This window comes from Podarcis melisellensis, assembly GCF_964234715.1.
Source record: "Podarcis melisellensis genome assembly, chromosome: 9".
Lineage (NCBI taxonomy): Eukaryota > Metazoa > Chordata > Lepidosauria > Squamata > Lacertidae > Podarcis > Podarcis melisellensis.
The window spans coordinates 13,726,517-13,747,134 of NC_138541.1; the positions used below are offsets into that span (position 1 = coordinate 13,726,517).

Below are 20,618 nucleotides of genomic sequence, written 5' to 3' on the forward strand. Positions count from 1 at the left end.
TATCCTGTCTTTGCCCATGAGTTCTTCTTTTTGCAGATGTTTGAAGTTTGCAGATGAGTTTCACTATGTGTTTCCTCAGTTCCTCATGTGCTTTCTATAAAAACATCAGTTTAATTCCCAAAAAAGAAAAAAGCTCTAAGTAGTAAACAGATTACAGTGGTACCTCAGGTTACCTACACTTCAGGTTACAGACGCTTCAGGTTATAGACTTCGCTAACCCAGAAATATTACCTCGGGTTAAGAACTTTGCTTCAGGATGAGAACAGAAATTGTGCGGCAGCGGGAGGCCCCATTAGCTAAAGTGATGCTTCTGGTTAAGAACAGTTTCAGGTTAAGAATGGACCTCCGGACCAAATTAAGTTCTTAACCCAAGGTACCAACTGTACTAGCTTTTATTGCACTTGACAGGAATACATAGATGTTTCAAAAAGGAAAAAGCAGCTAGATTCATCCATACATAAATTTTAAAATAGCATTAGATGAGTACAGAAGCTTAACATACTTTAATATGGTAAAATAAAGGTAGCTGGGAGATTGTGCTACTGTGCTGTTAATGAAATACTAAGGTTTGCTTTAAAATGGTCAATATTGTTAGATATTTGGGCTAAACCCTAGAAATTAATAAATGCTAGGATTTTGGGTTCTTTGTGATGTGAAAGGATAATATAAGCTGCCAGGGGATCCCTGGGCTGCCTTACGCAAACCAGTCTGGCTGGCTGGGGGCAGAGCAGAGCTGTTAGCATTACAGTAGAGAGCCCACATTGAGCCGCATGAAATGGAAGTCCATCAACCAGTGTATCTGAAGAAGTGTGCATGCACACGAAAGCTCATACCAATAACTAATTTGGTAGCTAGTCTCTAAGGTGCTACTGGAAGGAATTTATATTGTTTTGACTATGGCAGACCAACACGGCTACCTACCTGTAAACAGAGAGCCATTGAGGGTCATCACATCTCCTTCTCCCAGGTGTGACCAGAGACTAGAGATTGGGAAGGCTGCCAGGGTAACTGCTGGGGTAGGGCAAGGGGCTTCTGGGAAGAAGAAAGGCTGAGATCCATTTTGGCAAGGGTGAAGGAAGGACTGCCGGAACTGTTGTGGACCATGCTGTAAGAACTGGACCCCCTCCATGCCGCCGAAAGGTGTAAATAGGCAAACATACCTGATTTCTTAAAGCACGACAGCCTCCACCGTGTCTTCTATTATCCAAAGGGACACAGACCCTGTGTGGGCACCTGAGATCCCATACACTCTTGCCAAGGCTTGGGAAGAAAGAGGGACGGGCTTTTGTAACAGTATGAAGATAGAAGAGGTGGTCTTAAAACAACCACTTGGCAACTTGTTGCCATTGTTGCTGCTTTCCCATGACACTTCATCTTCTAGTTTTGCCATAGGTAAAGGACGGCATCTCCAGGAGGGTGGACCAAATTCCTAATTCTAAACCGACATTGTTTTGTGGCAGTTTGGTGCTGCGTACCAGTGGTATCTTTTTTTTTAATATAATTTTTTATTGAGTTTATAAAATACAAAATCCAACTTCCAATTACAAATTTCCATAGATCTAGTGGACTTCCCCCATCTTCCGAACCCTGCATTCTCTGTACATTCAAAACATCAGCAATTTGTTAACTTATTTCAAACACAATAATGTATCTTTCATTTTATCGTGATATCTGGTCTCTAGGACATTATAGTCCAAATCCTTAAACTTTTAATTTCAACACAATAAAGTTATTTCATTACACCACCTCTGGCTTCTTGTACCTTATTTTCCATTTCAAAAGTTTACAAATGCTGAAGCTATAGTTCGTACCAGTGGTATCTTGAGTGGGCACTAGGATACTACCAAGTGGGATGTTCTGAAATTATTAGTTATTCCCAAGGTGGGAACTGGCACACTAATAATCTGGAAGCACCTGAAGGACAGGCCAGCCAAAGGCAGTCTCCAAGCATACATGTAAGTCCAGCTTTTAATGCTTCATCAAAGAACTTGGATTGGTCCAAGTTACTGTCTGGCACATGTCTTGAAGAGATGTATTCTTGAGAGTGCAGCATCCCAAGTCAATTGCTAGATCTGTTGCATGGAAGTTTACTGTGATGCCTGGAGTGTTGGTATGACTTAGCAGGCATCTCTGTTCAACATCCCTGGCCAGTCAGGACCAGAATGAGAGTGAGGGCCCTGAGTCTGAAGATCCTGAAACCATTTTGGAAAACCATGCCTCCTTGGCCAGCAAAGACCCATAAACATGATGGTTGCCCTCTCCTGATACACTGTCTTGAACACTCAAGGAAGCAAAAGAATGGGAGGGAAAGCATATAGCAAGCCCAGAGGCCATGTCAAATCGAGTCCGTACAACCCACAAGCTATGAAAACCTGGTATAACACCACCTGAGTTGGTGGTTGACATCAGACACGAGTAAGTCGCTGTGTAGTTTCCTGAACTGACATAGAATTTTCCTGATGACTGTGTTGCTGAGCTGCGATTTCCCTGGGCATCAGGGTCTGTCAATTCAGTCAGCCTGCATCAGTGTAGACGCTGTATCCGTGCTCTGCTATCAGAGCCAAGATTCTTCTTCACCCAGGACAACAGTAATGTTGCCTCTGTTGGATGGATTTGAGGTCAGGATAGGCTATATTATTTTTACGATTTACTCCCTGTTACGCGTGTGAGCAGAACTAAAAAACTTACAATCAATCAATTAGCAGAGTTTTAGAACAATTCCATGCAACGTTAAACTTTTGGGATTAGGTTGTATAGCCTCTTTATATCTTGATCCAGGCTGTGGTGGCAGACTGGATCATTCCCTTTCCTCTCTTCATTAAAAGAATCACATTAACAGACCATAGACTTAGCATTAAAAGTGGTGTTTACTTACATAAGGTCTTGCACTTGATTCAGCAATAGCAGTAATGAAAAACAAGGCAGACATTTCTACCTCTAGATTACAAAACACACAGTTGAGTTCAAAAATGGAGTCTCTGCTTGAGCAGAGATCAGGTGACTGTCTCAGAAGCATGGTGAAGGAGAAAAGCAGAGTTCGGAGACAGAAGGCAGTAGAAAGGATTAAACCCTTGTGTCCTTTTCATAGATTCATGGAGTTGGAACGGACCAAGGGTCATCTAGTCCAACTCCATACAATTTAGGAATCTCAACTAAAGCATCCATGAAAGATGGCCATCTATTTTCCCTCCAGAGAACTAAAGGAAATGATGTCACAGAGAGCTGTCTCTCTAGTAACCTGCAACTGAGTCTTAACCTTTTGACTGTAAATTCTCACAGCCTCCACCTGAAGACTAATGTATGTATGAATGTGTGACCATGCTGTGATATTTATGTTCTTTAAAAAAATGTTTAGGAGTACTCTCATTTTCCTACTCATATTGAAATACTGCCCCTCAATGAGGCCAAACTTAGATTCACAAAATGTTTAGGGCTATGCGTACCCCCGTGTCCCCCCCCCCAGAAAAAAGCACTGGTTCTTCCTCATTTCCCCTTCTGAAAAGCACCACAACTATGGAGAGAATCTCTACATCAGACACTTTTTGGGGTAGAGAAAGCAGGAAGAATGTCATGTCTGTTGCCAGATTTCACCAACAAGAGCACTAGAACTTTTTCTTTAGTTGACGTGTCCTTTTGTAGCAGCGGAACCACACCAAAGTATAAAATCAATCTTGTATTAAAAAGCAAGGACAAAGGTCTGCCATGATTCACACTAACACATGAAAGACAAGCTTCCTAAAATGTCAATTTTTATTTAAAATAAAAAGTGTACCTAGCCAGAATAAAAGCAGCATTTCAATTAATCTTCTTGCCTCACACCATGAGTGCCATTCTGATTAATTTAAATTGACATGAGAGTCAGCTTTTTCCCCCTAATGCAGAACTTGGAGAATTGCCCGGGGATAAATTTTTTTGGCACAAACACTTGACTTACCGTAGTTGTTGAAAGCTGTACATTTACACACATATATTTTTTTCTCCCAAAAGAGATATACACAGAATAATTTGGTGGTAAATAGCAAGTATTTATTTGAAATGAAAACAAAACAAAAAGTACCTGAACTATTGCATTTAATCATGTATTGTAATTGTGTTACTCTACCTTTTTGCATTGGAGACAAATATACAATAAACATTCAAATATCACAGATTGCACACTAGATAGTAATTCTTCTGGCCTTTTACATATCCACCAAAAAAACCCAGAAATTGGAGTCCGCAATATAGTACAAAATTCCACCCCTCCAGTCGTAGCCAGTTATCTTCAATTTACTCTGGTTGCTGTACAAATAAATGGCCATTTACCTAGAGTTTACAAATTAATAACAGGACAAAAAATATACATTGTACTGACACAAAAAGTCAGTTGTGTTAAGTCATGCAACAAGTAACCAAACTTGCTGAAATTAAAAATATTTTCTAAAAACAGTTTTAACTGCATAAATATTTTTTATACACAGTTCACTTACCAAAACAAAAAGGAGTCTTAAATGATACAAAAAAAAAAAAAGGTTTCTACTGATTTTTATACACAAGAAAGTGCAAAATAATGTCTCTAAGGTGTTTTTGCTATTGGACTGATGGATGAAGGGGGTGGAGTTAGCCACTCTCCACTTCCTATGCGTGAACACTACAACCGCACAGTACAAACAAAGGTAGAGCACATGAATGCATCAAAATGAGGATCACATCAAAGAACGAGGCAGGAGGAGAGATGGGAGCTATGGGACAGTGCAATAAGCTAGAGGTGCTGCTCTGCTCAACGAAATTAAATGCAAAACCACAAATTTGGGGAAACAGAGCTATTCAGTCCAGAATGCTCTGATTAAGTCTATGGAACTATACTAGACATTGTTTAGGTCATTAGAGCAGCAGCTGCAGGGGGACTCTCAGGGCTCAACTGGGCCAAGAATCCATCCATTCACTCCAGTGGAGCTTGTGTAGGACTTCCATGTCAGGGGCCACCAGAATGAATGGAGGTTATGCAGTGCCTGTTTCGTGGTGCAGCTGAGCCCCCATTTTCCCTTTTCACACAAACAGAATACACAAACCTCTTCTATCCATCATCTGGCTACACAAATGAGTTCTGGGGAAAAACTCATCCCAAAGTAGGCAGCTGAGAAGTTCAGCCCACAGAACCTTAAATACACCTATTACTACGCAAGTTCAACGCAATCAACCACACAGAAGGAAAAAAAATCACCTTCCATCTTGTGGAGTGGCAAATGTAAAAAGTGTAGAATAACACTGGTACAACATGTCTATGTAATTAAACATGCTAAAAAAGAAGGAGGAGTAAACATCTCTACACATCCTGCTGTCTTCTAACAACCCAGCAATAGTTGTAACTGTGCTATCCAGTGCTTAGAATTTTATTTTCAATAATTTAGGGTGGTGTTTTTTTAAAAAGTAACAAACCCAAATTCTCAAGCTAGAGAGACTTCAAGTTAAGCTGTTCTTCTAATGTTCAGTCTTTCCTTAATAAGAGAAACAAAAATTTGGTGGTGTGAAGGTGCTTTCAGAGAATTCAAACACTTTTTAAAAAATATTTAAATATCTGTAATTTGAAAACTAGTTTTATCAGGTCAAGATCTATAAACCACTTATGTTTACCCATACTTAAGGCTATTTAGTTTGACAGGTCAGAATGTATGCTGGGACTTAAGTGGCATGGAGATCATGTTGTTAGGCTGTAGCAACAAAGTAAAAAGCAACTAAGTGCGGAAACTGACTTTCCTTGCAGGGCAAAGTAGGCGAGACTGCTGGATCAGTGCCATTTGTATCCAAAACCACAGAGTGGGTGAAGTAATATTAATAAATTTGCATGCATGCGTGTGTGGAATGATTTCCTTGGGGACTTGAACACAAATCCACAAACTGATCTAATTCTTGCAGTTCATAACCATTAAAAACATCATCATCAAAACAGACAGTTAATCTTCCAATCAGTGCATACATCTCTATCACCAGGGATGTTTAAGTGGACAAAAATGGTCAGTGAGCTCGATTTACTGTCAAAAGAAAGTACTTAATCAATATAAGCAGTGTGGAGTGTGAGTGTGTGTGTCCCACTTAATCTTGTGTAACGCTGCAAGGTACTCAGACCATTGTAAATGCTTCGTCTTTCCCAACTGAAGTGGTACAGATCTGAGAATCTCTGCGTTTTTGCCTTAGTGTTGAGCCCTGTTCCTTTTCACTTGGGAGTGTGCCAGGGTTTTGGTTCTGTTGCTAACGTGACCGTCAACTCATCTGCTGCGAAACAGCAGCGGTGATCTGGGAAACTGAACAAGGCCAATTCATCTCCCCACCCGTTTACAACATGCTATACATTACAGTGAAACGAAAACAAACAGCACAATAAAATAAAAACAAGCCACCACTTTCCAAGGCCATGTTCAAAAAAGGATGCCCATGGATTGCGCCTGATCTGTGTATTCCCCCATCTCTACTGACAAGATGGACTGGAGAAAAAGTGACCCAAGAAAGAAGTGAGAAACATAAGATCTTAAACCGCTAATGTATGAAATGCCCTTCTTCAATGAAAGTTTGAGTAACATCCCCCAAGTTGATGGTACGCCAATGAATGATAAAGGCAGCCTAAAAAATAATGAGTTAAAGACAACCCCAGCAGTAAAGCCCAGTTAAGGGGAATGAAAGGTGGGCAATTGTTCTTGTGCAACTCCCATTCACTTCAATAGGCCCTGTGCAAGAGAATCCCCCTCAGTATATTGGTATTAGCATCCAGTTATAACAGCAAGGGTCCCAAGTCTGTTATTTTCTTCTCTGGGGTAGGGCAATTCTGAGTTTCATGCAAGGCATTTACTACTGTCCAAAGTAAGGTCTGGCCTTTACTGTTGTAGGAACCAGCTGATCCAGAAACTGCAAAGAATAAGCACAAGCCAAGGTCCACATTGTATAAAAAGAGACCATTTTAAATATGAAGATAGGCGCTCAATAGCTTCTGTATTTTTAAAAAAATGAAACAAAAAGAGGGTCCTTATCTTACAGTTGAGAATGAAAGATTCCGAGTCCTATTGCCACAGACAAGTTGAGGGTGGTTCGCCCCGCCTTTCAAAACTCTCTGAATGACCTGGTTTAAAGTTAAGATATTGCAAGTAACCAAAGAACAAACATGCAGCCCGGGTTTTGAAAATAAAATACAGATAATGCCTCAATGCTTTTAAAAAAAACAAACACATTCATATTTAAGTAGATGGATGAGCTAAAAATGAGACACAAGGTATAGTGGTTGGTCTGATGTCCCATGTAACAGGCAGTTAAGTTCATATTTCAATAAAAAGGCCATTATATCTATTTACAATATCCACAGTTTGCTTGCGAAGAAGGCAGATTTACAACTATCTTCTAAAAAGCCTTCTCCTTCCCGCAACACAAATAAGGTGACTAGCTCTACAAAACCAAAGACAGAACAAGGGGTGGTTAATGATGGGTTTTCCTTCCCAGCCACGTTAGCAGGGGGAAGGCTGGGTCTTGTGGGTCCTCGCTGCAGTTGCGGCAACTGCTCGTCTCTCTGCCTGACACTCGCCGGCTGCATGAACGCTTTCAGCCCCTTCTCTGAAAATGTACATGGAAAATGAATGATCCCTTTTGCTCGCAAGTGCTTTGCTGCGCAGTACAAAGACGAAGTGTTCAGGGCTAGCGTTGCAATCCTTTCTAGATGTGCTGCATGTTCCTTCCTGCAATGAATTAAATTTACCGAGTTCCGGTGGGCCCTGCAGTTTTGTGTGGCTTGCCTCTGCCTTGTTAATTCCAGGATCCCTCCTCCGGGCCTCGCTCGTGCTGAAGGTTGTAGTAACAGTTCTGGCAAACCCGCACCGGGGAGGAGATTTTCAAACGCTTGATTTCCGACTGGAAGCGGCTGCACCTGGCGGGGGTGGGGGGGAGAAAGGCATGCAAAAATGTGAGCTGCTATTCCTCTCTCTGCACCCACAGTTTATTATGGTGGATGATGAAGTCTTCAGATTGGGCTATTTCTCTTGCAAGAGGCAGGAGCAAAGAATTGTGGGAGGTAGACTGTTTTCCTCCTGCATTTTTGCTCAGAATCACATGGTTCTGCTGTTAGAAGAACCTTGCTCTAGGGGAAGGGTGTTCTTGGGGAACCCGGTCATCTTGAGCAAGGGAAGAACCAGCAATCGATCAACGGAATCCAAGGGGTCATGCTATAGTGACAGCACTACTGAAACAGAAATGGAATTTCCGGGGTAACTAGTGTTAAAGTGGCCGGCAATGGGATTATAAAGGATCAGCTGTTCTGAGAACCAGCACTAATGTTTACAGGAGCTTCTGGAAACAGGGTATTCCACTTATGCTATTGTGGGTTTAATTTCCCCTCTAGGCCAATTAATGAGCTCTATCCTACCTTTCTCAAAATAATATAGCACCCACTTATCTAGAATAAGAGAATTTATTTATTTTTGGTGGGGAGAGGGAGTATCAGATTTGCTAGTGAAATAAATAGGGTGCCTGTTGTTATCAAGAAGCAGCTCTTCAGACAAGTTGTGTACAAACGTAGAAACTTGCCAGGGGCAAGTTTAATGATATTTGGAATTCATTTTAAAAACTAGATTAAGGTCTGATTAACTACAAAAACAAGTTTTTTTCTTTTTTTTTTTGTAATGTAAACAATATCTTTTTTCTGTTTTGTTTTCTACATGGGTACTATTTATTGTTCCTTCTTTTTTGTGTCTTATTCCGTGCACTTGTAATTCTGTACTTTTAATTTTTCAATAAAGAATATAAAATAAAAAAGCAGCAGCTCTTCAGATGCTAGCACTTCTTTGTGAGAACCAGTCTGTAAAGAATTTACAGGAGAGACCATCTTTCTTACTTCTGACAGAAGAGCTGCCCGCAGTTTCTGCAATGGTGACGCCTTTCGGTAAGAGAGAAACGGACGGAGCAGCTGGAACAACAGTCTCCTCCCTCATCTTTCACCCAGTGGTCAGCTGCAGAGCGGCCAGGCTGGTCACTCACTGACCAGCTGAACACTCTGCCTCTGCTGTCGCCTACGAGAATCCTGCTGTGATCCCTGAAAAGAGAAACAGATACGGAAAGACAAATTAGCACTTGATTTAAGCATTAGGAAGTAGCCTCAAGGCTAGAGAGAAATACATTTTTAAAGCCAGAGACTACTAGGCCAAAGGTAGCAGCTTTGCTCCACATCCCGCCCCCTTGAATTGCTGAATCAAAGTAAGGTCTACCAGGTCAGACTTACTTTCTCCCAACTTTGAAAAAAGATGGGGAGCACCAAACACAAATGAGAAAAAAGAGGCGGGGGGAGTGTCAGAATGGTAACCAAAAAATACAAAAATTGTAAAGAAGAAGAAGAATGCCCAAAGCATTTCATTAAAGGCCTCAATGTGTTCCCGGCACCTGATACTCTGACATAGGCTAACTCTGAGCACAGTACAGTGATACTCAGGTTACAGACGCTTCAGGTTACAGACTGCGCTAACCCAGAAATATTACCTCGGGTTAAGAACTTTGCTTCAGGATGAGAACAGAAATCGCGCAGCGGCAGGCCTCATTAGCTAAAGTGGTGCTTCAGGTTAAGAACAGTTTCAGGTTAAGAATGGACCTCCAGAACGAATTACGTTCTTAACCCGAGGTACCAATGTAGTTTTATGGCTTATAGTTGCATCTCCTATCTGTCTAACCCAGGCATCCCCACACTCAGCCCTCCAGTTGTTTTGGGACTACAACTCCCATCATCCCTAGCTAACAGGACCAGTGGTCAGGGATGATGGGAATCGTAGTTCCCAAACAGCTGGAGGGCCGAGTTTGGAGGTGCCTGGTCTAACCATTTCAAAGCAATTTTCAGTTCCAAACTTGTTTGTTTTATTCTAGCGATCTAAAGCCGAAACCACTACTGTGCCTTCAGCTGATATACTGAGGACACACAGAAAGCAGGTCACTTACTTGGAGATGCCCAATGCCGTGATGTCTGCAGGATGTGCGTTGTCCTTGCGATCAAAGGCTGTGTGCATAGTTAGTTTGCTCCGGAACACTAGCTGCCGCTCCCATCTGTAGCCTAAGAAAGGAAAACGGGTAACAATGTAAGCAGATGTGGAGGGTGGGAAACACATCTGCATGGTGCCTGCTCAGGATCTGGGTTGACTTGCCCCAAAGAGTACAGGACTGATCTGGGCACCCGGAAACCTGCCCAGGCAACACACTGACTTGGCAACAACACACGCCAAGAGGCGTTTCCCTACCTGGCTTGAGCTTGCTGTAATGTCGCAGTTCCCCTGGATTAGGGTGTGGGTGGTTAGCTTGAACCTGGGGGTGGACTTTCGCTTGCCCCTCGGAGTAGTTCACAAAGATGAAGCCGTCCTTCTCATCCAAGCTGAGCTGGTCGGACCAGCGCCTCGAGTCGTCAGAGCTGCTGTCTGCTGACCACGCAGCTGCTGCTCGGGCTGAGGACGAGCGAGGCCTGTGGCTGGCGCTGCCTGGCTGGCTCCGGCTTTCCTGCAACTTTGGTTCCTGGCCAAGGCCCTGGTCTTCTGCTTCCGAATCGCTGCTTTCCTCATCCGGGGCTTCCTCACCTGTTACATGCAATGCGTTAAAAAACAAACAAACCCAGCCATGATTCGCTTTCCCTCACTAGACCTGCTCCTCCGTAACATAAAACCTAGGACCAGATTCATACAAAGCCTATTAGGGACATTATTACCATATTTTTCACTCTATAAGACGCGCCTTTTCGCTCCTAAAAAGTAAGGGGAAATGTGTGTGCATCTTATGGAGCAAATGCAGGCTTCGTGGGCTATCCCAGAAGCCAGAACAGCTAGAGGGAGCACTGCGCCACGCTCCCTCTTGCTGTTCTAGCTTCTGGCTTAGTCGCGCGAAGCCTCCGCAGGACACTGGGAGCCTTCATCCCACTGCCCTACGGAGGCTTTGTGCGGCTATCCCTGGCTTTTGCGGGAGGTGGGGGAAGGGACAGAGCCCCTCCTTGGGGAAAAGCCTGCAAGCGCCGCACACACGCTCCTTGCGGCTCTTGAAAGGGAGCGCTGAGCAGAGCCTGGGATGCATACAGGCTCTGCTCAGCGCTCCCTTTAAAGAATATTTTTTTTCTTGCATTCCCCCTCTAAAACTAGGTGCGTCTTATGGTCAGGTGCGTCTTATGGAGCAAAAAATACGGTATGACATCCATGCCAGAGGGCAGCCGAAGTGGTCTCCCCGATATTGTCACACGCCAGGCCAGCAAAGAAAATGATCAGGGATGGTGGGAGTTAAAAATAAGTTATTAAAAACTAATAATTTTATTGTTTTACTCTTTTCTGAACAACTCCAGGCACGCCTGGAAGAAGCGGACCATTTGGATCCCTTCCAGTCGGGATTCAGGCCTCATCATGGGACTGAAACTGCCTTGGTCGCACTGGTTGATGATCTCCGGCGGGCTAGGGACAAAGGTGAGAGCTGTTTCCTAGTTCTGCTGGATCTCTCAGCGGCGTTTGATACCATCGACCATAACATCCTTCTGAACCGTCTTGAGGGGCTGGGAGCTGGGGGCACTGTCATACAGTGGTTCCGCTCCTTCCTCCTGGGCCGTGTTCAGAAAGTGGTGTGGGGGGGTGAGTGTTCAGACCCCTGGGCTCTCACTTGTGGGGTGCCTCAGGGTTCTGTCCTCTCCCCCATGCTTTTCAACATCTACATGCAGCCACTGGGAGAGATCATCAGGAGGTTTGGGCTGGGTGTTCATCAGTATGCAGATGATACCCAGCTCTACCTCTCTTTTAAATCAGAACCAGTGAGGGCAGTGAAGGTCCTGTGTGAGTGTCTGGAGGCGGTTGGAGGATGGATGGCGGCTAACAGATTGAGGTTGAATCCTGACAAGACAGAAGTACTGTTTCTGGGGGACAGGAGGCGGGCAGGTGTGGAGGATTCCCTGGTCCTGAATGGGGTAACTGTGCCCCTGAAGGACCAGGTGCGCAGCCTGGGAGTCATTTTGGACTCACAGCTGTCCATGGAGGCACAGGTTAAATCTGTGTCCAGGGCAGCTGTTTACCAGCTCCATCTGGTACGTAGGCTGAGACTCTATCTGCCTGCGGACTGTCTCGCCAGAGTGGTGCATGCTCTGGTTATCTCCCGCTTGGACTACTGCAATGCACTCTACGTGGGGCTACCTTTGAAGGTGACTCGGAAACTACAACTAATCCAGAATGCGGCAGCTAGACTGGTGACTGGGAGCGGCCGCCGAGACCATATAACACCGGTCTTGAAAGACCTACATTGGCTCCCAGTATGTTTCCGAGCACAATTCAAAGTGCTGGTGCTGACCTTTAAAGCCCTAAACGGCCTCGGTCCAGTATACCTGAAGGAGCGTCTCCACCCCCATCATTCTGCCCGGACGCTGAGGTCCAGTGCCGAGGGCCTTCTGGCGGTTCCCTCATTGCGAGAAGCAAAGCTACAGGGAACCAGACAGAGGGCCTTCTCGGTAGTGGCGCCCACCCTGTGGAACGCCCTTCCAGCAGATGTCAAAGCGATAAACAACTACCTGACATTCAGAAGACATCTTAAGGCAGCCCTGTTCAGGGAAGTTTTTAACGTGTGATTTTACTGTATTTTTGGTTTTTATGGAAGCCGCCCAGAGTGGCTGGGGAGGCCCAGCCAGATGGGCGGGGTATAAATAATAAATTATTATTATATTATTATTATTATTTCATTCACCATCTTGAGAGTTATTTTAAAGCAGTGAAACGGTATATAAATGTATGAAATAAATAAATAAAATTATAGCCCCAACTATAACTGGAGAAGCAAAGGTTTCTGACTCCTGAGCTACACCTTGAACAATTCAAAGCTGAACACAAAGCCAAAAAGAAACAGCACCTATTTGGGTTTCCGGACACTCTTCCTGCATCTCGAGCGCCTCCACAGGTTCAGGAGCTGGAGTTTCCGGGACCTGCAGAAACTCCATTCGCCAGAACTAGGAGAAGGAGAGATGAAAGTGTGAGTCTGAATGCATACATCCATTGCCATATAACCTGGCTTTCAACCTGATACGATAACAAGACATGGAGCAAAGTAACATTGAAAGCACTCAAGGAGACACAAAAATCAAGGCACATTTAAATTACAATTGAACTAGGTTTCTAACTGTATGCCCAAAACTAGCGGATGGGCTATTCAACTGCTTTAATATATGAGTAAATGAATATGCCATTGAGGAATTCTCAATAGAAAGGAGCTGTAATTAGGAATGAACCTGGAAATCCTATATAAGTCCTGTCATCCTGTTTCCCACAATAGATGTCTATGGGAAGCCCACAAAGCCCTCTTCCAATTAGCAATTTTAGATGTAGAGTATATGGCTATCACACCTAGTAACCACTGATGGCCTTATTGTCCGGGAATCTGTCTAAATCCCCTTCAGACTTCAGATTCATGAGTTTCAATGCTGCCTCACTCCCTTTCCTCCGAAACTCTCAGCATTCAGGTTCACCAGATGAGCCAGGTTCTCATATTTTGAACAAAAACCCTTCTCTATCAACTTCCTCTGCACCACGAGGCATGCTGCCGATCACCAGTTTTATTTCTACGCAACTGCTGGTACTTACTCGGACCACTCCATCTGAATGCCCCGTCACAATCACGTTCTGGGTATCCCATTCGTTCATTTCTGACATGCAACAGCACAGGATTTGCTGGCTGCGCCCGGTGAAAGTGTTCACGCTCACTATGGGGTTCCCATTAATGCTCCACACGTGGATGTAAGTGCCAGCGCAGGACACAATGTCTCCCTGAAAAAAAGGATAAATGTTTTAGGCACACTTAGATCTCAACGCTGCCATTCTTTGCCATCCCGGAGGACAAACGCATCTCGATTTAATATGAAGAACAAAGGCGTCGTCTGGCTGGAAACTCCAAGAACCGATGACTTGAAACTGACCCCATCAGGAACTGATCTACATAGATAAGAGGCTGCAATCTAGTTAAAGACAAATTGAAGGCCCCGTAATATGCTACTGCTGTGTCACACAAACAATGTCCCTGCAATAGCAACTGGTATCATGTGGGTGGGGTCAAGACCACAGCTCCTTTCAACCCAACTGCCATCATTCGGGAAAGACCATAACAAGCCTACATGATGACATGCTTTCCATTACAGTGGTACCTCGGACTACATATACTTCAGGTTACAGACTCCGCTAACCCAGAAATAGTACCTTGGGTTAAGAACTTTGCTTCAGGAACTTTGCTTCAGGAACTCCCTGTTTCAGCGGGAGGCCCCATTAGCTAAAGTGGTGCTTCAGGTTAAGAACAGTTTCAGGTTAAGAACGGACCTCCGGAACGAATTAAGTACTTAACCCGAGGTGCCACTGTATTACAGCAGGATGAAGCCACAAGGAAGCAGCTTAAAGGCCAATGCAGTATTGTAGGATCTCTGGTATTCTGCTATGCCTGCTCTTCTAGTGACGGTGCAAAAAATTTACGATAGGTCTTCCCGTACTCCAGAGTCAACTTGCCTAGTTACTGGGCCAACATGATGGTCAGGTGAAAATATGATAAACAATGGTTTTGGAAGAGGGGAAGAGAATCTCTGGTTGACCCCCCATAATAAGTTTTCTAAGTACCCAGCAAGCTGCTTTCTGTCGGCAATAAATTGCACAGTTGAAACCCCAAAAGGGGCTCCATGATGTTTTCATTTACCGTATTTTTCACCCTATAGGATGCACTTTTCCTCCTCCAAAAATGAAGGGGAAATGTGTGTGCGTCCTATGGGGCGAATGCAGGCTTTCGCTGAAGCCTGGAGAGCCCCACCGCCAGCCCCGCAAGCTCAGAGGACAGCGGGGAGGCGCAGCGCGTCTTCCCGCTGTCCCCCGACATTGTTTCAAGGCTGGCAGCGGGGAGAAGCCTGCTTCTCCCTGTCGCCATCCCCGCAAGCTCGGGGGACAGCGGGGAGGCGCAGCGCGCCATCCCGGTGTCTCCCGACGTGGTTTGGAGGCTGGCGGCGGGCTTCCCCCGCCCCGCATGCTCCCAGAGCGGGCTTCGCTGTGGGAGCCTGGCGCGACATAGGACGCACCTAGATCTTGGGGGGGGGGGGGAATAAGGGGAAAAAATTATTTCCCCCCCCCAGCTTGTGGAGAGCTGTCTGTTTTGAGGGCTGGGGTCGGGGGAAGCTTTGGCTTCCCCCACCCCAGCCCCACGCCTGGGGGGGGGGGAAATAATTTTTTCCCCTTATTCCTCCCCCCCCCCCAAGATCTAGGTGCGTCCTATGGGCCGGTGCATCCTATAGGGCAAAAATACGGTAATAACTTGGAAATCGTCACTAACTAGGGGACATGTGCAATCTGGAGCTGAAATGGGCGCAACTAGTTCAAGAGTGATTTTCTACATTTGTGTTTCTTCTAAGAGAAGCAGTCAATGTTCTGATCTGTACCGTCAGTTCGTTGATGCAGAGTGCTGACACGGGGGCCCGGTGGCCACGAAGCTGTGTTAAAAAGGAGAGCTTGTTCAAATCCCAGATGATGCAGGTGCGGTCCCGAGACCCGCTCACAATGATGTGATAGGCCAGAGAGGCTGTCAAACACGTGACTGCTTCGGTGTGGCCGAGCAGCGCCTAAAAGCAGAGGAAGACAGAAGAAAACACATAAAGCATTTGCTGCAAAGTGCTGCAAATACAGATATTGGAATAGTTTTCCTTCGGAGAGAGGGACAATGTGGGAGTATGACACTATTACTAGGTTGCAGAAGACGAATTAAAATCTAAGAAACACAATGCTACGGAAACTGAATAGTGTGGTTTCTTGCTGAATAACCTCAAACCACTTAAGTGGGGTTTGTAGCCATTTCCCAGGTGAGCCTCATTGAAATGAATGGAGACTCTGTGATAGCACTAGTGAACTGTGCCTAAGCAAAGGATAATAATAATAATAATAATAATAATAAATTATTTATACCCCGCCCTTCCCGGTTCAGAAAACCAGGGTCCGGGTGGCTAACAACAAATTTAAAACACTTATTTGATGCAACAAAAAACAGCATAAAATACAGTATAAAACGTGAATAACAATAATTTCAGAATTCATCAATTTAGGGGGGAAATCAATCCAATAAAATAAAATTAGATGATCACCAGGGCTAGCTGGCTAAATTAGTCCTATTTGGGCCAGCGAGGAGACCAGGGGAGAATTAGCTGACAACAAGAACAAATTCTCAGCCCCTTCCTTGCCTTTTGCTCACCCTTTGCTTATATAGGCAGACCCCTATGGGGACAAAAGACAGGGGCAGGACATAGAGCAGGGGTGTATTTCAATGGTTTTAGTAAATTGTCCATGCAGTCACATGGACGTAAGGCTATGGTTGTGCAGGGTAATAAGCAGATTTTGTTCAGAGCTCTGACAGAATCCACAGTGAATTTCTTCCTTCCCCCAGAAAACAACATCAACAACTTCTGGTGATCTATCCATGTGCCAACAGTTGAGGAGGGCAAAACCTTCTGACTTAGTTCACTCCCAACTTGCTGGATTTAATCAGTACCGATGAAATATGCTTGGGGGCCCAGTTTTCTGACACAGAAATCCAGATTTACCTGCTTAAGAGTGAGTGTTCTGGCTTTTTCCTTGGAGGTGCCCATCTCCCATACACAAACAACTGTGCTGGTTCCTCCGGTGATGACCAGCTTGGGATTTGGACAGATGGCACTGAGAACCTGTCCCCATTCCGATAAGCATTCATAAACGATCACGGCCTAGGAAGGTAGAAAAGTAAAACAGTGGACCCATCAATTTACAAAACGTGGCCAGTTTCCGGCATCCTATCACTGTGTTGGTCGGTTGGGGAAGATACATTTCCTTCCACCCAACCTTGCATCCTGGGAGAAAACCAGCTCACACTTCCAAAGGCAGTTGCAGGGGAGAGGCAATGGATTTCTAGTACTCCCATCCACAACCAAAGAGCTGGGTTCGAAAGCTGCGTTCCGGAGCCAGCTCCTTGGTTTCATGGAGAGAGGCAAAGCAAGGGAAGTGTGGAAAGGATACAAGTAATAAGAGAAGAAAGCCTGGAATCCTCTACCCCCGGAACATAATTCACTCTGTATTTTGGCCAGTCTTAAAGTCATTACCATAGCCCATCCTGCACCAAAGAATGGTGCTCATGCAAATTATACTTGTTAATTAAAACATATGTACATTTGACAGACAGGTTTCATAAGAAGTGTTCACTAGAAACAACTTTCTGCCAAGTGTTAACTTGCCCCATGGCCTGCTTAAATACCGGATTTATTTATTTATGTTACAAGCTTTCACAAAATGCACCGCTTGAGTGTTAAAAACCAACAAAGCAGTTTTTTTAAAAAGATAAAACAAAAAAATTATCAATAAAAATTAACAGCTATTGTCAGGGAACTGATATCGGAGCCAGAGGTGGAGGCAAGGCTCCCAAGCGATGCTGGAGAAGGGCCCAGCAGGGAGAGAGGGAGCTCATCGGCTGGGGAAGGAAATCAGCGTAACACCAGGGATAAAGGGGGGGCAGATGGGGGAATCGGCGAGAGGGCTCCAGGACTCCTCGCCGGAGACCAGTGGGGAGAGCACGGGTCCTCCGCTACCCACACCCACCCTGCGCAGAAGACTTCCGCGCAGGGAAAGTAGGCATAGACTTGGCGTCAAAGAACTTCTTTGCTGGAAGAAGTTCAAGAAACGCCCACTGACGGATTTTGCTAGTGACTGAAACAGCCACGAAGTGAAGGGCTGTCCAGCCAGGAAAAGGTTTAACCAGGTAACCTAGCCAGGAGTGGCGGCAACTTACGCACGAGCAACCCCATATAACCATTACAGCTATGATTTCAAAAAAATATTAACTAACTTCAGACTAAAACCTGCATCAACTTTCTAAGTACCTGGATAGGCTTGTCTGAAAAATGTGTTCATCAGGTTTCTAAAAGGGTACAGTTAAGACACCTGCCTGAGGCAGTTTGTTCAGTTATTGTTTTCCATCATCAAGCATGCAAGTTAAAGAGCCACAAAAATCTGAGAGACAAACCTTGTCTGACTCATAGGTTCCCAGCCTGCAGCTGAGATCTGCATAACCCCAAGCAAAGGTTTTATTCCAGGCTGGCGGAATTAGCACTTTATTCTGCTCCACTGCTAAAATTCCTTTGTCCGTGTACACGATCTGTCCTACACGCTCCTTGAGCTCTGCTCAAAGAGAGAAAGAAAAGCGAGAAAGAAAAGATAGCAGCACTCACAAACAAGAGCTCATAAAAACATTCGCTGTTCCAAGATTAGGTGAAAGCTATACCCAATCACAGTAGAAAGTGAGGATATTTCACGAGAACTTTGTTATCTTTCTGAGAAACCTGCTTACACTACTGAAAGCTCTGAAAGAATTTAAACAGTGACCAGTGATGTTAAATTCTTATCAACTCCCATGACACAGAAGTGTAAGAAACTGGATAAGAGACTTTCAAGGACATAGAGCTACTGAGAACGCTCCAGGAATTTGTTAATGCTCAAATCAGTCTTACATTTCAGCAGAGCAGTGGGGAAAGTGGCTGGCGAGTATCAAAATAACTTTGTATAAATTCAAACACAACCATTCCATTGTATGAAGACTTCTGTTCAGTCCTCTAGCAGTCTAGCAACATGAATCTTGTTACAGATAGGTAGCCGTGTTGGTCTGCCATAGTCAAAACAAAAAAATTCCTTCCAGTAGCACCTTAAAGACCAACTAAGTTAGTTCTTGGTATGAGCTTTCGTGTGCATGCACACTTCTTCAGATACCATATCTGAAGAAGTGTGCATGCTATCTGAAGTGTGCATGGTATCTGAAGAAGTGTGCATGCACACGAAAGCTCATACCAAGAACTAACTTAGTTGGTCTTTAAGGTGCTACTGGAAGGATTTTTTTTGTTTTGAACATGAATCTTGTTCATGGTTCAGTGTGCTAGAAGCAAGGCAAAGCCTAAGGGAAGATCTGTAGTGCAGGCACAATGTAAGGCCGGCTCCCAGTCCAGAAGGCTCTTTTGTGCTCTCATAATTTCCAGCGAAGTCAGGAAGCATGGAAATTAACTTGGGCTTGCAGCCTGGACAACTCTGAATGTCACTAGTGCACACACCTACCGTCTCCAGAGAGGGCAAGATGATTAAGACCAGTTTCTAGACGATGTTCCCTTAGAGCCATCCCCATCGCAACACAGAGGCTATTGTGGGGTGTGGGGGATTAGCGTGGCCTTTGCCACCCAAGCTGCAGGCACTGGACACCACAGTCATATAGGTCTCTATGCAAACAGAGTCCAACATGTAATCCGGATCTGTGCCGACTATACACTCTTCGCAACTTCGAGGGATCAGGATTTGTGGGTTTTGCTTACACATTTCACTCTATGAGCACAAGCCCTGTTCAAACAAGGTGTCTAATGCACAGATGCCATTGACAATCCTGATCCCACATCAAGTGAAATCTTTGAGGCACATTGGCCTTCGTTTTGTTTTCTTTATTTTAATATCAGCTTGTTTTAAACGCTCTCTAGTTTAAAGACTGGGTTCATATATATATATATTGCTTGGTTTGTTTTCACTCGTTTCTTTACCTGCCATGACATGTTCTGTTGTTTCTAGTGCACTGAATTCTTGGCATATTCTGTTCTGCTCATGCCATAACATACCGTATTTTTTGCTCCATAAGACTCACTTTTTCCCTCCTAAAAAGTAAGTGGGAATGTGTGTGCGTCTTATGGAGCGAATGCAGGCTGTGCGGCTATCCCAGAAGCCAGAACACCAAGAGGGATTGCTGCTTTCACTGTGCAGCGATCCCTCTTGCTGTTCTGGCTTCTGAGATTCAGAATATTTTTTTCTTGTTTTCCTCCTCCAAAAACTAGGTGCGTCTTGTGGTCTGGTGAGTCTTATAAAGCGAAAAATACGGTAGATGCAATGAAGGACGCTTCACATTTTTAATAGATTAAAAAAAACATGTTAATTGATATAGACGGCCTTGGAAGTCTTGTTCTTCTGGGGTAAACAACAGTATATGTTTTAATAAAAATGCCTGGAACTATGAGCGTAGTTCTAAAAAAATAAATAAATCAAAAGTAAACTGATTGCAGCATTTACCTTTTACTGGTGCAAGAGAAGGCCTCAGGTTGTCTAAATGATGAAAAAAAATCTTGCCACTGGCAATACCTGGTGGGATAGAAACCCCACTTATTTCTCCATTAATTCGGCTTCTCACTCGCTTTGGAGGGTGAGGTTTCTTAAACAACTGCAGCAAGACAGAAAACATTACAGGCTTAGCAGCAGGCCTGCAAATAATTTGCAGCAACACCTCTCAAAACATGTCAGCACCATCGATGAGACTTGTTGCAAATAAATTCCCTAACAGAGATGGATTTCACAGTCACAGGAAACACACAAGCTGTTTTCAGTTGCCTCGGCCCACCATGTGACGATGAGTCAGTGAAATACCAGTATTCGCCACTCCTGATATGCACTCAAAGCCATGTTAAGCAACCACGGGGTGCTTTTCAAGGGACCGTCAGAGGGGCAGATGGAATGCTGGTGTTTATCAAAACAGGATGCTAGTTTAAATACTGTCAACCTTAGCAGATAAGCTGCAATCATAAACAGAGAATTATTACGATTTGGCAGGCTGCATCCTAAACA

General features: G+C 44.4%; 1 protein-coding gene across 5 annotated transcripts in view; it reads right to left on the reverse strand.

Annotated features, from left to right (window-relative positions):
- Positions 1 to 4,054: 4,054 nt before the first annotated feature.
- The window catches only part of WDFY3 (WD repeat and FYVE domain containing 3), a 128,707-nt gene continuing 112,143 nt past the window's right edge, over positions 4,055 to 20,618 (reverse strand). For all 5 annotated transcript variants that reach the window (XM_081924725.1, XM_081924723.1, XM_081924724.1 and 2 more), the window contains 10 exons: positions 20,070 to 20,217; positions 18,001 to 18,155; positions 16,553 to 16,711; positions 15,401 to 15,580; positions 13,578 to 13,760; positions 12,850 to 12,946; positions 10,233 to 10,562; positions 9,937 to 10,048; positions 8,849 to 9,046; positions 4,055 to 7,885 (listed from right to left, as the gene is read on the reverse strand). In XM_081924725.1, coding sequence (XP_081780851.1) covers positions 7,765 to 7,885; positions 8,849 to 9,046; positions 9,937 to 10,048; positions 10,233 to 10,562; positions 12,850 to 12,946; positions 13,578 to 13,760; positions 15,401 to 15,580; positions 16,553 to 16,711; positions 18,001 to 18,155; positions 20,070 to 20,217 — 1,683 coding nt within the window. In that variant the 3' untranslated portion in view covers positions 4,055 to 7,764. The remainder of the gene's footprint in view (positions 7,886 to 8,848; positions 9,047 to 9,936; positions 10,049 to 10,232; positions 10,563 to 12,849; positions 12,947 to 13,577; positions 13,761 to 15,400; positions 15,581 to 16,552; positions 16,712 to 18,000; positions 18,156 to 20,069; positions 20,218 to 20,618) is intronic.